The sequence below is a fragment of the Pristiophorus japonicus genome, chromosome 11 (assembly GCF_044704955.1).
Source record: "Pristiophorus japonicus isolate sPriJap1 chromosome 11, sPriJap1.hap1, whole genome shotgun sequence".
In the NCBI taxonomy this organism is placed as follows: domain Eukaryota; kingdom Metazoa; phylum Chordata; class Chondrichthyes; family Pristiophoridae; genus Pristiophorus; species Pristiophorus japonicus.
In genome coordinates this window covers 206,992,893-207,012,588 of record NC_091987.1, presented here as the reverse complement: position 1 = coordinate 207,012,588, position 19,696 = coordinate 206,992,893, and the positions used below count along the sequence as shown (strand labels likewise).

The 19,696-nt window shown below is 49.0% G+C and overlaps 1 protein-coding gene across 1 annotated transcript in view; it reads right to left on the bottom strand.

Moving 5' to 3' along the window:
* The window catches only part of LOC139275662 (proprotein convertase subtilisin/kexin type 7-like), a 233,456-nt gene that overhangs the window by 177,892 nt on the left and 35,868 nt on the right, over positions 1 to 19,696 (bottom strand). The window contains exons 2-4 of the mRNA XM_070892830.1: positions 15,795 to 16,376; positions 9,837 to 9,971; positions 847 to 1,009 (exon numbers count right to left, since the gene is read on the bottom strand). Coding sequence (XP_070748931.1) covers positions 847 to 1,009; positions 9,837 to 9,971; positions 15,795 to 16,364 — 868 coding nt within the window. The 5' untranslated portion in view covers positions 16,365 to 16,376. The remainder of the gene's footprint in view (positions 1 to 846; positions 1,010 to 9,836; positions 9,972 to 15,794; positions 16,377 to 19,696) is intronic.

The window sequence follows — 19,696 nt, the reverse complement described above, 5'->3', positions numbered from 1 at the left end:
GGGGGAGGAGGAGGAGACGGAAGGGGGGGGAGAGAGGAGGAGACGGAAGGGGGGGGAGGAGGAGGGAAGACGGAAGGGGGGGGAGGAGGAGGAGACGGAAGGGGGGAGGAGGAGGAGACGGAAGGGGGGAGGAGGAGGAGACGGAAGGGGGGAGAGAGACCGGAGGGGGGGAGGAGGAGACGGAAGGGGGGAGGGGAGGAGGAGGAGACGGAAGGGGGGGGAGGAGGAGGACGGAAGGGGGGGAGGAGGAGGAGACGGAAGGGGGGGAGGAGGAGGAGACGGAAGGGGGGGAGGAGGAGGAGACGGAAGGGGGGGAGGAGGAGGAGACGGAAGGGGGGGGAGGAGGAGACGGAAGGGGGGGAGGAGGAGGCGGAAGGGGGGGAGGAGGAGGAGGAGGAGGCGGGAAGGGGGGGGGAGGAGGAGGAGGAAGGGGGGGGGGAGGAGGAGGAGGAGGAAGGGGGGGAGGAGGAGGAGGAGGAAGGGGGGGGGAGGAGGAGGAGGAAGGGGGGGGAGGAGGAGGAGGAAGGGGGGGGGAGGAGGAGGAGGAAGGGGGGGAGGAGGAGGAGGGGGGAGAAGGAAGGGGTGGAGGCGGAGACGGGAAAGGGGGGAAGAGGGGAGGGGGGGTTGGAGAGGAGGGGGGGGGGAGGAGGAGGAGACGGAAGGGGGGGGAGGAGGAGGAGACGGAAGGGGGGGGAGGAGGAGGAGACGGAAGGGGGGGGAGGAGGAGGAGACGGAAGGGGGGGGAAAGAGGGGAGGGGGGTTGGAGAGGGAGGGGGGGGGAAGCTTTTCTGCAAAAGACAGCAGCACCAGTAGTTTGTGACACCCATAAATGAAGGACGAACTTACCGGCGATGCGACTTCCGTAGGCGACGCCCACCGCACAGTAGTTGTTTGGGGCAGCGGCAATTTCGCCGGCGCATCGTGTGCCGTGACGATTGTCACTGTGATCGTCAGGATGAGGCATGGGATCCGGGTCATTGGAGTTCAGATCATAACTCCCTTCAGGAGACTGGTAATAGGATGTAAAAAAAAATTATTTAATTAAGTACATCCTATATAGAAAGAATGACTTGCATTTATATAGCACCTTTCATAACCTCAGGTGGTCCCAAAGCACTTTACAGCCAATGAAGTACTTTTTGGAGTGTAGTCACTGTTGTAATGTAGGAATCGCGGCGGCCAATTTGCGCACAGCAAGCTCCCACAAACAGTAATGTGATAATGACCACGTAATCTGTTTGTGGGTTTGTTGGTGGAGATATAAATATTGGCCAGGACACCGGGGATAACTCCCCTGCTCTTCAAACAGTGTTTTGGGATCTGGTATGTCCATCTGAGAGAGCAGACGGGGCCTCGGTTTAAAGACTCATCTGAAAGAAGTCACCTCCGGCAGTGCAGCACTCCCTCAGCACTGCACTGGAGTGTCAGCCTGGATTTGTGTTTAAATCTCTGGAGTGGGACTGGAACCCATGAACTTCTGACTCAGAGATGGACGTGCTACCCACTGAGCCACAGTTGATCAAGGCAGACAACTGAATCCAGGACACTGGGCTAATTAAAAGGACAACAGTAGAGTTAGTAGTCTGGAAGGCCGAGATCAATTGGGCTGAAGGGGCTTCCTCCTCTGCATCTGGTGCAACGACCATGTCCCAGTCATACATCACCAGAGAGAGAAAGAAAGAAAGAGTGGAGAAAGAAAGAAAGAGTGGAGAAAGAAAGAAAGAGTGGAGAAAGAAAGAAAGAGTGGAGAAAGAAAGAAAGAGTGGAGAAAGAAAGAAAGAGTGGAGAAAGAAAGAAAGAGTGGAGAAAGAAAGAAAGAGTGGAGAAAGAAAGAAAGAGTGGAGAAAGAAAGAAAGAGTGGAGAAAGAAAGAAAGAGTGGAGAAAGAAAGAAAGAGTGGAGAAAGAAAGAAAGAGTGGAGAAAGAAAGAAAGAGTGGAGAAAGAAAGAAAGAGTGGAGAAAGAAAGAAAGAGTGGAGAAAGAAAGAAAGAGTGGAGAAAGAAAGAAAGAGTGGAGAAAGAAAGAGTGAGAGGAAGAGAGAAAGGAAGAGAGAGAGAGAGAGAGAGAAAGTGAAATGACGAGCTTCTTAAATGTCGCGGCTTGCCTCAGTTCTTGCGGGATTAAACAATACCACGAGCTTCAGTATGTAATTGTGGCTGACGCTTCAGGGCAGCTGCTGAAGAGGACTGCTGAAGTTAGCGACATTTAACAGAGCCCTGAGGCACCATTCGAAGATCAGGAGCAAGCTCTGCTGGTGCCCTGACCAACCAACCAACCACCGCCACCAAAAACAGATTCACCAGTCATTCATTCCCATTGGCAGAAGGGTCGAGAACCAGAGGACACAGATTTAAGGTGATTGTCTTTGGTTCTTCTGCCAATGCAATTTTACGCAGGGAGTGGTTAAGATCTGGAATGCACTGCCTGAAATGGTGGCGGAGGCAGACTCAATCTTATCTTTCAAAAGGGAGTTGGATAACTATCTGAAGGAAAAAAAATTGCAGGACTACGGGGAAAGGGCGGGGGAGTGGGACGAGCGGAGAGTCGACACGGGTTCGATGGGCCGAATGGCCGCCTTCTGTGCTGTAACCATTCTAAGTGGCCTCGCAGTTATTGGCGAGGTCCAGAGCAGGCCGCTCATCATCATAGGTGGTCCCTCGTATCGAGGATGACATGCTTCCACGCCAACAAAGGTTGAGTTCACAGATGTTTCAATGAAGGACCTGACATTCCAGGTCCCGAACTACATCCTGAAGGGTGGAAGATGCACCCTTCCAGTGGGCAAATGCATGGCAGATGAAGTATAATGTGGATAAATGTGAGGTTATCCACTTTGGTGGTAAAAACGGAGAGACAGACTATTATCTGAATGGTGACAGATTAGGAAAAGGGGAGGTGCTACGAGACCTGGGTGTCATGGTACATCAGTCATTGAAGGTTGGCATGCAGGTACAGCAGGCGGTTAAGAAAGCAAATGGCATGTTGGCCTTCATAGCGAGAGGATTTGAGTACAGGGGCAGGGAGGTGTTGTTACAGTTGTACGGGGCCTTGGTGAGGCCACACCTGGAGTATTGTGTACAGTTTTGGTCTCCTAACTTGAGGAAGGACATTCTTGCAATTGAGGGAGTGCAGCGAAGGTTCACCAGACTGATTCCCGGGATGGTGGGACTGACCCATCAAGAAAAACTGGATCAACTGGGCTTGTATTCACTGGAGTCCAGAAGAATGACAGGGGATCTCATAGAAACATATAAAATTCTGCTGGGTTTAGACAGGTTAGATACAGGAAGAATGTTCCCAATGTTGGGGGAAGTCCAGAACCAGGGGTCACAGTCTAAGGATAAGGGGTAAGCCATTTAGGACCGAGATGAGGAGGAACTTCTTCACCCAGAGAGTGGTGAACCTGTGGAATTCTCTACCACCATAGTTGTTGAGGCCAATTCACTAAATATATTCAAAAGGGAGTTAGATGAAGTCCTTACTACGAGGGGGATCAAGGGGTATGGCGAGAAAGCAGGAAGGGTGTACTGAAGTTGCATGTTCAGCCATGAACTCATTGAATGGCGGTGCAGGCATTGAAGGGCCGAATGGCCTGCTCCTGCACCTATTTTCTATGTTTCTATGTTTCGATGAAGATGCCTGTGCGTGGATTTAACGAGAACATTGGTGCTGCTACTGTCTGGTGGTGAGATTAGACAATCGGACACACACCCACCCCACTTTACCGTTCAGCATTAGGAGATTGAGATACAGTAGATCAGGAGAAACGGTTTCCGCTGGCAGGAAGGTCAGTTAGCACAGGACAGCGATTGAAGGTAAATGGCAAAATATCCAGGGGGGAAATTTGGAGGAATTGTATTATGCAGCAAGTTGTTATGGCGTGGAAAGCACAGCGTGAAAGGACCATGGAAGCAGATTCATTGGGATATACTTGGAAAGGAAACATTTGCAGAGCTGTGGCGAATGTACCCTTTAATTGTTTTATGGGGTGCATACCCCTTTAAGGGCACAGTTCTTCTCTCAACAATCACCACCAAAAACAGATTCACCAGTCATTCGTTCATGTGCTATTTGTGGGGCCCAGCAGAGAACACATTGAAGACGTGACGGAGGGCTTTCTAAATGCACTTCTTTCTTCAAAAAAAGGGGAACCAAACCCAAGCTGTTTCAGTCTTGCTTTAGAAGGTTATTTAAGATACAGGGGAACGCACATTAAATACACTAGAAATAACTGAACTTTTAAATTTTAAAACACTAAAAAGTATGTTTTCCCAGGCCTCAATTAAGCAGCAAGGGGTTGGATTTATGCTGTGTAATGGTGCCAGATAAACCTTTTCAAACCTCAGCCTTCTCTTCCTCCTACAATATTCAGCTTATGAAAGCCCACATTTGGCCTTATTTCACCCCGAGACCTTGCCTTCTTTCCGACTCCTTTTAACCTCGGTGGTGTCTACACAGTGGACCTTGTCCCTCACATGGGCTTCACAACTTAAAATATGCACAAAATAGTGACCGTTTTCAAACACACTGCTGTGTGGCGGCTCCCTGTTGCAGGATTGCACAACCCATGTTAATTGTGTTTCCAGCGGTGAGAGCAGAATACTGACCAAGTTGGTTGAGTATTTGGCAAGGTGTATGGAAAGAAAGCAGGAATGGGGTACTAAAGTTGCATGATCAGCCATGATCACATTGAATGGCGGTGCAGGCCCGAAGGGTCGAATGGCCTACTCCTGCACCTATTTTCCATGTTTTTAACGTTACACCGATGGTGCGTTCCGCAGACAATGTATGGGACCTACATTGGAAAAGCCAGCAGTCGACTCAGACCACCAGCTATGTACCATGTATGCTACTTGTCGTTCGTGTGTGAAAATAGTCTGCCGAAATTTGCTTAAATACCTCTGTGGTAGGCAACGGTGCCATTGTCTACCAAAGTTCGAGAACAAACCCTTTGTTTACGATAGCAATTCAAAATCCTTCCTTCTTCTTCACTTCACTGCTTCAAAAAGAAATGGGTCAATGAAGTTTTACAGGTGCGTGGGCAGGTACAGCAAGAGCGGCAAGTGGTCGCGGAGCGATGTGATCAGGGCCCAGGAGAGCCAAGAGCCCAGAGGCAGCACAGACCAGCCCACACTGCAATATGTGCAAGCACTAGGTCAGTGCAGCAGAGCAGGTCTCCAGTCATCTGGGTTCATTCTTGCCACTGGACCAAGACCTTGTTCTCTCAAGCCCGTGTGGTGGCTGGTGTGCAACGGCACCACACGTTAAAAATCCACGCACAGGCATCTTCCTCCCTTCAGGGTGTAGCTCGGGATCTGGAATATTAGGCCCTTCATTGAAACACCTGTGAACTCATCCCTTTTTGGCGTGGAAGCAAGTCATCCTCGATATGATGATGAGCAGCCTGCTCGGGACCTCGCCAATAACTGCGAGGCCGCTTAGAATGGTTACAGCACAGAAGGCGGCCATTCGGCCCATCGAGCCCGTGCCGACTCTCCGCTAGTCCCACTCCCCCGCCCTTTCCCCGTAGCCCTGCTAATTTTTTTCCTTCAGATACATATCCAACTCCCTTTTGAAAAGATAAGATTGAGTCTGCCTCCACCACCCTTTCAGACAATACATTCCAGATCCTAACCACTCCCTGCTTAAAATTGCATCGCCTTTGGTTCTTCTGATCAATCACCTTAAATCTGTGTCCTCTGGTTCTCGACCCTTCGGCCAATGGGAACAGTTTCTCTCTGTCGATTCTGTCCAGAACCCACTTAACGAGAACATGGGTGCTGCTACTGTCTGGTGGGGAGATTAGACAATCGGACACACACCCACCCCACTTTACCGTTCAACATTAGGAGGGGTTTTGATACAATAGATCAGGAGAAATGGTTTCCACTGGTAGGAAGGTCAGTTAGCACAGGACAGCGATTTAAAGTAATTGGCAAAATATTCAGGGGGGAAATTTGGAGGAAGTGTGTTATGCAGCGAGTTGTTACGGCATGGAATCCACAGCGTGAAAGGACCATGGAAGCAAATTCATTGGGATTCTACTTAGAAAGGAAAAATTTTCAGGGCTGTGGCCAATGTCCCCTTTAATTTTTTTGGGGGGGGTACACACCCCCTTTAAGTGCTGCACAGCAAATATTAAATGCCGTGCATGCGCTGTTCTTCCCATTTAAAAGCCAGCGAGCTGACCTGAATGGGAGCTGCAGAGCACTGGGCGGCCTAAAGGGAATGTTGGCTGTGGGAAAGAGTAGGCGAGTGGGACTAATTAGATCGCTCTTTCAAAATGGTGGCGCGCGCACGATGGGCTGAATGGCCTCCTCCGGTGCTGTATCGGTCTATGATCCAAGGTGGGATGGTGGGTGTTACCATCCCATTGTTATGTATTGTAGAAGTCAAGCCCAGTAACTCCCAACCCAAGCCCACTGTGCTCCTTGGTCATGTGACCTATCGATGGCTAACAAAAGTTAAAACATGGATCATTTTCAAAACCGTTGGGCAGGCCAATTGCTCCAAGCAAGGCGGGAGAGTCGGGCAGAAACTTTTCATTGAAACGATTAGAGTCCTGGGATAAATTGCTGGGCGGCACATAGAATCAAAGAAATTTACAGCACAGGAGGCCGCCATTCGGCCCATCGTGTCCGTGCCGGCCGACAAAGAGCTCTCCAGCCCAATCCCACTTTCCAGCTCTTGGTCCGTAGCCCTGTAGGTTACGGCACTTCAAGGGCACATCCAAGTATTTTTAAATGTGGTGAAGGTTTCTGCCTCTACCACTCTTTCAGGCAGTGAGTTGCAGACCCCACCACCCTCTGGGTGAAGAAATTTCCCCTCTAATCCTTCTACCAATTTCTTAAAATCCATGCACCCTGGTTAATGACCCCTCTGCTAAAGGAAATAGGTCATAGTGACACCAAGTGTAGGAATGGGGTCAGGAGATACATTCAAACCTGGAGAGAGAAGGAATCAAGGGGCGTGGTGAATTAATCGATCAAAAAGGGACAAGTTTGGCCTTGTGCACTTTCCCCAGACCATGGAAACTCCTGCTTCATGAGCAAACAGTGCAAGAATCGAACGCCTCAACTGAAGTAAATATGCAAATTCCTTGCAACACACAGGACTATAAAGGCCAGTCTCACTGCAGTGACTGCGTGCTACATACAGCACCACAGTTATAGTCTGTGACGGGTACCTCTGCTTCTGCCCACCTCAAACGAACCAGGGTTGCTAGAACTGAACAAAGCCAGGCCACAAACTTCATCTGCAACCCGCTTCACGGACACAGCCCACGGGCCGTCAGTCCGGAGGGACAGCGCACTGCATGGACTGAATGAATGGGCACCAGTTGGTTTGGTTGGGGGGGGGTCGTGGCATGTTTCATGGGCAGAGCACACCTGTGCAGTGGGGCATTTATACATTTTCACCCTCAGCTCAGTCCAACTTTCACATGTTGTCCCCATTATCTCCCTCTTGTCCTGAAGGTGCCGATTCTGTAGTTTCAACTACCCCTCTCAGAACTCTGGTTCCCCTGCACTGGAGTCATTGATCAGATTTAAATAATGGGGTTAACAACGGTTAGTATAGTACGTAAATTGTACATGAACACTTTAATGGGTGTGCCATCGGGGGAAACTGAACTCCTAGCGGGGGTAAAGATCCATGGGCACCAGCCGGCCTCTGTTACTCTGCCCAAAGGGCCCTTTCTCCTGTGTGACCCGAGACAATGATCAGCAGAATATCTGACCAGCTCAGTCTGGCCCAGGCCTCAACGCAATGTCCGCACACTTTACAGCCGGGTTCAATGAGCAGCAGTCAGGAGCAGGAACTTTCCCAACCTAACCCAAGGACATCACAGTCAACGGCAATGCTCCAATCATTGCCTCAGCTGAGATCCGTTAATTCAGCTCAGCCCAGGCATTGCACCTGGGGCCGCCTTAATCTGTACGGTTCATGGCAGTTACCCACCGACTCACTGCAGGATCATCCCTCGGGACTTTCGTGCTGCACAATGCACTCAACCCACCCGTTAACCTGACCGCAAAACTCTCCCTAGTGTCCATTACCCCTTGTACTAAATTATAAAACCATAAATCAAATGCCCCCTTATTAACAGGGGGGCACTAAACCGATAATTAAACCAATTAACTGTTTGCCATAACTTAAACCAAATTAAAATTTGGTTGCCGGGAGCGATGATGCACTCTGGTCCCTCTGGCACCCACCTCTCGCGGAAGGCCGCGAGCATACCGGTGGACACCACGTGCTCCATCTCCAGGGACACCCTGGCTCGGATGACCATTATCCCTTGTACTTCTAAACGTGACTGTATACTGTAAGCTCAGACTGTTGTGACCTTGGTCTCTTTAATGTATCTCCAGGGTGAGGAGGCAGAGTGGTAGTCTGCCTTTTATACCTGCTTGCCCAAGGTGTGCAGGTGACCCTTGGGTCTCCCACAGGTGCGCCCCCTGGTGGCAAGTTTTACACATTGGTAGTGTTTACATACATAACAAAAAGGTACCATCCTTTGGTGAAAGGTTGTGTGAAACAGGGTCACAGCGTGACTCAGCAATGTCAGTTCTCCAGCCCCCGCCCCCCCCAGATATATTCATTTCATGGTTTAGGATTTCCGGTCACACCACAGGCTGAACTTCCTCCAGCACATCCCTCTCGAGAGCTCTCATCCTTCTTCCTTCTCGTGGACCGCAAATGTACGTCCAATAACGGGCCTTTCTCCCGATACATTAAACCGAGATGTAATCCCTCGCAGGTGGATGTAAATGATCCCATGGCACTATTCTGAAAAAGAGCAGGGGAGCTATCCCTGGTGTCCTGGCCAATATTTATCCCTCAACCATCATCACAAAAAACAGATTATTTGGTCATAATCACATCAGTCGTTGTGGGAGCTTGCTGTGCAAATGTCAGGTTTCCGACATTGCAAGTGACTACATTTTAAAAAGCACTTCATTGGCTGCAAAGTGCTTTGGGACATCCAGAGGTTGTAAAAGGTGCTACAGAAATGTAAGTTGTTCGTTCTTTATTTATAGATGGAGCAGATTATCCTTTATTTCAAGGCTAACCACATCACTTCCATTAGCCTCAGTGTTGCCAAGATCACTGGCTGCCTCTCGGTCACACTGACATTACCCTATTGAACCGGCTCTGCAAGATGGAGAAACACTGGGATGCCTACAGCAGTGGGGAGTTCCTGCTCCGTGCTCCAGGGCCACTTCAAAAGAATTTTTGCAACCCAATTATTTCCGTCCTCAAATAAGTCAGGTCAACATGACAGTGTTTCTCATCGCAACAAATACACAGAGCGTACAGCGGCACAGAAACAGGCCCTTCGGCCTAACTGGCCCGTGTAGGTTTTTACACTCCACACAAACCTCCTCCCACCCTATCAGCATATCCTTCCAACAAAAAACAACATCTAGGCCGACACTCCCAGTGCAGTGCTGAGGGAGTGCTGCACTGTCAGAGGTGCCGTCTTTCAGATGAGACGTTAAACCGAAGCCCCCGCCTGCTCTCTCAGGGGGGACGCAAAAGATCCCATGGCACTATTTTGAAGAAGAGCAGAGGAGTTATCCCGGCTGTACTGGGCCAATATTTATCCCTCATTCAACATAACAAAAAACGATTATCTGGTCATTATCACAATGCTATTTGTGGGAGCTTGCTGTGCATAAATTGGTTGCCACGTTTCCCACATTGCAACAGTGACTGCACTCCAAAAGTACTTCAAGAGCTTTGAAAAAGATGCTAAATAAATCCAAGACTTTCTTTCGTCCTCATGCACTTATCTAGTTTCCCCTTAAATGCATGGATACCACAAGTACTTACGTAGTTTGCTTGTATGTCCTGGACAGTATGTTCGACACCATCATCGACGACCACCACCGTCACACCTTCGCCCGTCACATTGCGCTCCCACACCCCAGTCACATTGATGTCCATCCCATGCTTCCTCCGATTGTGCTACAAGAGGATGAACGGCATCTGTTTAACGCCCAATAGGTGAAATTTGTCTGGGGTAGACAGCTCTCGGACAAAAATACATTACCCGCACCAACGCAAGCAGATGAAGTGACGCAACTTGTTTAGACACTCTGCTCGCAAAAATGAAACCATAACGAACGACATTACAGCAAGTCTGTCTCGTGGACGGCCCAATTCGTAAATGTATTTAAGTTGATGGTGTTGCTTTGGTTTTGTTGGTAGCAATCTTGCCCGAGTCAGAAGGTTGTAGGTTCAAGTCCGACGGCACTATTTCGAAGAAGAGCAGGGGACTGGAGTACCCTGGCCAATATTTATTCCTCACATAAACATCACAAAACAGATTATATGTTCGTTATCTCATTGCCGTTTGTGGGAGCCTGCTGTGCACAAATTGGCTGCTGCGTTTCCCACATTACAACAGTGACTAGCCTCCAAAAAGTACTTCATTGGCTGTAAAACGCTTTGGGTAGTCCTGGGGTTGTGAAAGGCGCTATGTAAATGCAAGTCTTTCTTTTTTTTAAAAAAAAACTGAGCTTGACGACCAGGAAAGCCTCGGGCGCAGTCTCTGGTTTGAGCTGTGTGTACTGATCTCGCCTGGGGTGGGAGGGCGGATGGAGAGGAGAGAAAAATCAGCACGTATTCCTGCCGCCGATCGTCATGTAGTACCCCCTGCTGGACAGTGGGCGTACGGACAGAATCGGACTTGGCAAAGCTGACCCAGATCATCTGCCAGCACCAAACTGGTGAGGATGTGAAGGAGGCCATTGGGCAAGGCACCAGAGGGCTAGGCCCTGGAGCATCCATATCTGAGCAACAGTATCAGAATAACAATTCCTAGATGCTACAGCATGCAAGCTGTAATTTTTTTTTTTTAATTAAAAGTGCACGGTCCCGAGACCATTTTACAATATTACCACCAGGAGCCAAGTTACACTTAAAACACTGATGTAAATGGAAAATCCTTGGAATGCATCAGCTTCCGGTTAAGCAAAGCCTCGATTTTAAAATTCTCATCCTTGTTTACAAATCCCTCCAGGGCCCACGCCCCTCCCTAGCTCTAATCCCCTCCAGCCCCACAAACGCCCAGAGATGTCTGCGCTCCTCTAATTCTGCCCTCGAGCATCCCCGATTATAATCACTCAACCATCGGTGGCCGTGCCTTCAGTTGCCTAGGCCCCCAGCTGTAGAACTCCCTCCCTGAAGCTCTCCACTTCTCTTTCCTCCTTTAAGACGCTCCTTAAAGTCTACCTCTTTGACCAAGCTTTTGGTCACTTGCTATAATTTCTTATGTGGCTTGGTGTCAAATTTTTTTTGTTTGTCTTATAACACCGATGAAGCGCCTTGGGACATTTTACTACATTAAGGGCACTATATACATACACGTTGTTGTTGTTGCGTTGGCGCAAAGAGCCGATGGCAAATTAGAATCACGTCGATCCTAGGTTAGACTCGGGTTACCTGAGCCAGGTGGCCCACAGTACTCTGATGACTGGCTCACTAATAGGACCTGGTGGGTTAGACCCGTTACTCAGACCTGGTGACTCTTCGCGCTCGGCTTTAGATCGTCCTATCGGCAAAAGCCCTGAACTGGGGGCAGCAGGGGAGTTAGACAAGTGACAGGAACCGGTGTGCTGGTAAACTGCATGTGTTTGACTGGTTAAACTCCAGCAGTATGAATAAGCAGTCTTCGGGGTGGATTGCTGGAGCTTCTGGATCGTGAAAATATGCAGAGACAGTTTCCTAGGCTGGGACAAATCGTATATTCCTTCCATATCTGGCAAACGGGAACTCCATCCATGTGCATTTCTCAGGCGTTTGATTTGGAGACTCGAGTCTCAAACAGAATGATACATGGTAGTGTTCCATGCGTCCAACACGTAGCCGACTAGAATGAACCTGATGGAACTTGCAGCTTAGGATCTGAAGCGTTTATTGCACAGCCAATACCCAAGAATTATCCAAGCTCACTAGATGAAGGTTGGACCTTCTAATGCGACTTAGCGTTGAAGTGTACAGACTCTTACGGATTGACATATGATTTGGGTGGAGATAGCTGGATTGTCCAACAACCACTTGTATTTATATAACGCCTTTAGCGTAGTTAAAACGTCCCAAGGTGCTTCACAGGAGTATAAGACGACAAAACAGCGACACCGAGCCACATAAGGAGAAGTTAGGCGACCAAAAGCTTGGTCAAAGAGATAAGTTTTAAAGAGCGTCTTAAAAGAAGGAAAGAGCGGTAGAGAGGTGGAGAGGTTTAGGGAGGGTGTTCCAGAGCTTGGGGCCCAGGCAGCTGAAGGCACGGCCACCGATGGTTGAGTGATTATAATCAGGGATGCTCAAGGAGGAAAGAATTAGAGGAGCGCAGATATCACAGGGGCGGGGGTTGGGCTGGAGGAGATTAGAGATAGGGAGGGGCGAGGACATTTTGCAAACAAGGATGAGAATTTTGAAATCGAGGCGTTGCTTAAGCGGGAGCCAATGTAGGTCAGCGAGCACAGGTGTGATGGGTGAGCGGGACTTGGTGCGAGTTGGGACATTTGCATTTGCTTTGTACAAGTCCAAAAGCATTTATAACTCCTTTTAGTGTAATGTTTAATATTTTTACACAGTCACAAATCTCTAATAATTTGCCTCAGCAGTTTTCACTGGCAAACTTTAAAGTGCCGATGAGTAACAACAATACCTTCAGGCTAATCGGGAGGGGGAGAATCCTAACATTATTTTCACTGCAGGCGACATCACATGCACCTGATGAGATGAGGTGTACACATTATGGCGACTACCTATAGGATGCACTGCAGCAACTCGCCAAGGCTTCTTCAACAGCACCTCCCAAACCCGCGACCTCGAGAAGGACAAGGGCAGCAGGCGCATGGGAACACCATCCAGACATGGAGAGATTGGCTGCTTTTTCATCGTCGCTGGGTCAAAATCCTGGAACTTCCCAACGGCACTGTGGGAGCACCTTCACCACACAGACTGCAGTGGTTCAAGGCGGCGGCTCACCACCACCTTCTCAAGGGTAACTAGGGATGGGCAACACAAGAATAGGAGTCGCCGGCCATTCGGCCCCTCGAGCCTGTTCAATAAGATCCTGGCTGATCTTCGACCTCAACTTCACTTCCCCGCTCGATCGCCATATCCCGAGGCCCCTTAAATATTCTCAACTCAGCATCCACAGCCCTTTGGGGGTAGAGAACACCAAAGATTTACAACCCTCAGTGAAGAAATTTCTCCTCATCTCAGTCTTAAATGGCCAACCCCTTATCCTGAAACTATGTTCTGGACTCTGCAGCCAGGGGAAACAGCCTCACAGCATCATCCCCCTCAGAATCTTATATGTTTAAATGAGATCACCATGATATATTCTTTGACATCAGAAACACACACATTACAAGATGGCTCCAATACATCATGCGACCTTTATTGTATTGAGTAGGTTGGGCCTCTACTCACTGGAATTCAGAAGAATAAGAGGTGATCTTATCGAAACGCATAAGATTATGAGGGGGCTTGACAAGGTGGATGCAGAGAGGATGTTTCCACTGATAGGGGAGACTAGAACTAGGGGGCATGATCTTAGAATAAAGGGCCTGTCCATTTAAAACTGAGATGAGAAGAAATTTCTTCTGAGATTTGTGAATCTCTGGAATTCACTGCCTCAGAGATAGACAGTTTCTTATACAATAAGGGGATAAGGGGTTATGGGGAGCGAGCAGGGAAGTGGAGCTGAGTCCATGATCAGATCAGCCTGATATTGAATGGCGGAGCAGGCTCGAGGGGCCGTATGGCCTACTCCTGTCCTTATGTCTTTACGGCGACAGCTGCATTACCATAGTAGCCCACTAGGTGGAGCTCTATATTAATCACCTCGCTCTCTTTGAAACCCCAATAAATGCCGGCCTTGCCAGCGACATCCATATCCCGAGAATAAATTTTAAAAATAATCTCTACAATTTTTTTTTGGTGTATTCAAGGTGAGTGAGTTTAGTGCTTGGGGAGTGAAGCTCTTCCCATTTCAGTCACCCAGTGTCAGCACCAAGCACTCCTGAGCCAGGTACAGCAAGTCCAGAGTACCTACATGCAGGTACAGAGGCAGGTTTCCTCTCGTCTACCCCAGCAGTGTTCTTATACTCCAACCTTTCGACAGTAGCTGTATCATCAAAGTGATATCTCTCTCTTTGCATGCCAGCCACACTGGCATTCCGGAGGCGAGATTAGTGCCAAATTAGAGGTCCGGGACGGGAATAGTCTAACCCACTGCACAACCCGGCAGGGTTTTTGGAATCCATGAAACCAGCCCAACTGAGGAAGTCAGCCTCTCCAGGAAAGGGACGGGAACAACGAGAACGAGAGCATGAGTGAGAGAGCGAAAGAGAAAATGGGGAGAAGGACAGCGAGATTAGGCTCGTTACACAGTGTAATGTATTTGCTTCATGGGTTCTTTGCTCAAGAATTCATAGCAACATATTGCTATTAAGAACTAGTTGGTTTATTAGCAAAGGTTTAACAATCACACTACACATTACCAGTTCATCCAGCAGGCTCACAGCCACCTGCCTCATTGTGGATCCCCCGAACCCAACTGGCTGGGGTTTTATTGAGTCTTGTGAGCATCATGTGACTGGCTAAACCACTCCCAACTCAACAACTCAAACCTGTGAGCATACTGACCAGGTGCATACATTACACACGGAATTTACAGCATAGACCAAGGTCATTCGGCCTAACTGGTGGTTATGCTCCACACAAGCCTCGCCCCACTTTATCTAACCCCATCAGCATATCCTTCTAGTCCTTTTCCTCGCGTGCGCTTAAAAGACATCTATACTATTGACCTCAGCTACTTCATGTGGTAGCAAGTTCCACATTCTAACTACGCTCTGGGTGAAGAAGTTTACCCTGAATTCCTTATTGGATTCATTAGTGACTATTTTATATTAACGGCCTCTAGCTTTGGACTCCCCATAAGTGGAAACATCTTCTCTACTTCTACCCAATCAAACCCTTTCATAAATTTAAAGACCTCAATGAGGTCACCCCTCTCTTTTCCAGAGAAAAGAACCCCAGTCTCTCGATGGTTAGACGGTACAATTAGAAAATGAACATTTGGAGGAACTAGCCCATTTTATTCCTCCCCTTGTTTCCCATTCCGAGCTGGGACTGCCCATCAGGCTCTCACCCAAGTGACCATCCTGCACGTGTGGCTCTGGGCAGGCTACTCCTGGAGGGGAGTGGGGGTGGGGTGTCCAAAACAGATTCTGTCCTCAAAAGCAACACGTCCCCTTGGGGGTGCCTGGATAGCGATGAAGGGTGGGAACCACATTTGCGATTGAGATTGGGTCACTGAAGCCATCTTCAGGTGGTGGCAGGGGTTTGGAACTCACTGCCCGAAAGGGTGGTAGAGGCAGAAACCCTCATCGCATTTAAAAAGTACTTGGAAGTGCCGTAACCTACATGGCTACGGACCTAGAGCTGGAAAGTGGGATTAGGCTGGGTAGCTCTGTCGGCCGGTGCGGACACGATGGGCCAAATGGCCTCCTTCTGTGCCGTAAATTTCTAGGATTCACCTCAGCTATTTGGGCAAGTTTCACATTCTGACCACATGCACCAACGAGCTAACAGAGCACAAATCGGGCAGATCACGGCCGAGGGCTTCCTAGACCGTGCATCTCATTTCCACGCTTGTGAGCGCAGTCACAGACTGAATGACTGTGGGCTGGGGGGGGGGGGGGGGGGGGGTGGTGGTGGGGTAAAGCTAACTTGTTCATGAACTGCAAGAGCAGGAATATCGCTTACCAGGTGCCACTGTAAGGGGTACTTCGGGTCATTAAAGTGCAGACTGCGCTTGGAGCGTTTCAGTAGTTTCTGCTCAGAGTGCCACCTCACGCTGTCATGCTGGGCAAGCATGGCTTCAATGGATTTCCTAATCCTCCGTGTCTCCTCCTGTTCCTCCACAGGGTCATGGCGTCGGCGTCTATGCAGCGGGAGAGCAAAGAGATAATGGCCAGCCAATTCTCCGATCTGTCCCCGGTTCTCCAGATCTGTAGCCCAGGCGAGCTCGTCGGCAAGTTGATCCAGCAATAGTGCCTCATGACTGCTCGTGTCATCGGCAAGTGTCAAATGCACGGCCCATGTTAAGGTTCCCCCTTCTACGTCCGGCACCCCATTTCTTCCCCGGTTCGCTTGTGCACCCAGATTGCCAGTTTCAGGATTAAATGCTGCAGTCTCAACTTGCAAGGCCTTGGCAAATCCATTCCTTGTAACTACAGGCAACCAAATGGTCACCATCGAAAGGCACACGCAGGCTGGTAATAGGGTCTCCATCATTACTCTCCATGGTGACAACTTCCACTTCAGATTCTGCATCAGATCTGATCACTGTAATGAAGAAAAACACATTAACAAATGAAAATCGCATGAAAAAGATCAGTGACCATTGATGTCACAAGGCCTGAAGTGTTTATTGGTACGGTTAGGATATCGGGCCAATATGCTTTAATGCTGTGTGATACTATTCGAAGGGGAGTTCTCCCAGTGTCCTGGCCAACATTCAGCCCTCAAACACCACCAAAACAGATCAGGCATTCTTTGCAGCAGTGTGTGTGTGTCTGCTCTTCAAAAATAATCCATCACCACAAATTTCTCTTGCCTCTGCTATCACCAGTACAGTTTAGTCTAGTCACATCACTCTTCTCTCGGAGTCAGAAGGTTGTGGGTTTAAGATCCATGTTGGGTACTTGAGCACAAAATCTAGGCCGACATTCTTATCTGTCCAAATGTAGCCAAAGAATAACCTACAATGGCTTCTCTTCCTGCTCCGGTACTTCTGGCGTCCCCCAAGGATCTATCCTTGGCTCCATCCCATTTCTCACGCTGCTCACGACATCCGAAAACAACGGCAAGTTTCACATGTACGCCAGCAACACCCAGCTGTCCTTCACCACCCTCCACTGTCCCCGATTGGTCATGCTGCTTGCCCAACATCCAGTATTGGACGAGCAGAAATTTCCCCTAACTCAATATTGGGAAGACTGATGCACTGGTCTTCGGTCCCCACCACAAACTCCATTCCACTCCCTAGCAACGGTCTTCAGATTGAACCAGACCATTCGCAACCTTGGCATCCCAGTTGACCCGGAGATGAGCTTCCGACCAAATCTCTGCTCCATCACCAAGACCCGCTATTTCCACCTCTGGAACATCGCCCAACTCTGCCCCTGCCTCAGCTCAGCTCAGCTGCTGCTGAAACCATCGTCCATGCCTTTGTTACATTTAGACTTGACTACTCCAATGCTCTCCTGGCCAGCCTCCCATCTTCCACCCTCCATAAACTTGCACAAATCCAAAACTCTGCTGCCATGCCCCAAGCACCAAGTCCCGTTCACCCATCACCCCATTGCTCAATGATCCACATTGGCCTCAGGTCTGGCAAAGCCTTGACTTTAAAATTCTCATCCTAGTTTTCAAGGATGGCTTCGCCCCTCCCTATTCCTGCAACCTCCTCCAACCCTCAGAGATCTCTGCACCCCTCCAATTCTGACCTCTTGTTGTACATCCCCGATTTTCATCGCCCCACTATTGTTGGGCATGCCTTCAGCTGCCTGGGCCCATGTCTCTGGAATTACCTCACTAAGCAGCTATGTCTCTCGCTCTCTGACGCTTCTTAAAACCAACCGTTTGGGTCACCCGTCCCAATACCTCATGTGGCTCGGTGTCAAATTTTTTTGGGCAATACTCCCGTGAAGCACCTTGGGACATCTTGTTACCTTAAAAAGGAGTTTATATTAATGCAAATCGTTATTGCTGTTGACTGAGGGAGTGCCGCATTGTTGGCAGGTGCCACCTTTTGAGAGTGACGTTAAAGCAAGGTACCACATGCTCCCTCACGTGGACATAAAGTTCCCATGGCACGATTCGAAGAGGAGTTCTCCCAGTGTCCTGGTCAACATTCATCCCTCAAACAGCACCAAAACAGATTTACCGCTCATTCACTGCAGTGCTGTTCGCGTGACTGTCCTTCAAAAATAATTCATTGGCCGTGAAGGATTGGAGGACGTCAGAGGCACTACATAAATACAAAATTTTTCCGTTCCATCAGCCGAGGGCGACATGACTCAAATCAGTACAACCCTAATTTGAAAAGACAGTATAATTGTACTCCTGGGTGTTTGTTTGCAAGGCACAGTATTCAAATTTCACACACATTCCATTAGACTGCACTAACTAGGCATGTTCTGTTTCAAAACCATTTCCTGCCCAGATCAGAAAAACTGGTAGATCCTTTAAAAATAAATCCGTGCCTGTATATTGAGAAGGAACTAAAACCCACAGAATTTGTGCTTTTTACTGTGTCACTTATTTTATAGCATCAGCTGTGGCTCAGTGGGTAGCACACTCGCCTCGGAGTCAGAAGGTTGTGGGTTCAAGTCCCACTCCAGAGACTTGAGCACAAAAAGAAATCTAGGCTGACACTCCCAGTGCAGTGCTGAGGGAGTGCTGCACTGCCGGAGGTGCTGTCTTTTGGATGAGCCGCTAAACCGTGACCCAGTGTGCTCTCCCAGGTGGATGTAAAAGATCCCGTGGCACTATTGCGAAGAGCAGTTATCCCCGGTGTCCTGGCCCACATTTATTTTCTATCAACCAACATCATTAAAACAGATTATCTGGTCATTATCACATTGCTGTTTGTGGGAGCTTGCTGTGCGCAAATTGGCTGCCGCGTTTCCCCACATTACAACAGTGACTACACTCCAAAAGTACTTCATTAGCTGCAAAGCGCTTGGCGACATCCGGTGGCTGTGAAAGGCGCTATATAATTCCAAGTCTTTCTTTTTATTGCACTATGCTTTTTCACACTCTTCTTCCCAGTTTTCTTGACAATCCCAGATCACTACCTCCTGTATCTGAACTCCAAAGACCCTTCACCTAGACCGCTATTTCGAAGCCAATTAAACATTCACTCCCTCCACCACCGGCGCACCATGGTTGCAGTGCGTACCATCTACAAGATGCACTGCAGCAACTCACCAAGGCTTCTTCGGCAGCACCTCCCAAACCCACAACCTCTACTGCCTAGAAGGACAAGGGCAGCAGGCGCATGGGAACACCACCACCTCCCAATTTCCCCTCCAAGTCATACACCATCCAGACTTGGAAATATATCATTGTTCCTTCATCGTCGCTGGGTCAAAATCCTGGAACTCCCTCCCTAACAGCACTGCGGGAGCACCTTCACCACACGGACTGCAGCGGTTCAAGGCAGCAGCTCACCACCACCTTTCCGAGGGCGATTAGGGATGGGCAATAAGACCACATGGATGAACTACAACAATTGTACATTCCTGTCTGGTGTAAAAATAAAAAAGGCAAGGTGGCTCAACCGTGGCTATCAAGGGAAATCAGGGATAGCATTAAAGCCAAGGAAGTGGCATACAAATTGGCCAGAAATAGCAGCGAACCCGGGGACTGGGAGAAATTTAGAACTCAGCAGAGGAGGACAAAGGGTTTGATTAGGGCAGGGAAAATGGAGTACGAGAAGAAGCTCGCAGGGAACGTTAAGACGGATTGCAAAAGTTTCTATAGATATGTAAAGAGAAAAAGGTTAGTAAAGACAAACGTAGGTCCCCTGCAGTCAGAATCAGGGGAAGTCATAATGGGGAACAGAGAATTGGCAGACCAATTGAACAAGTACTTTGGTT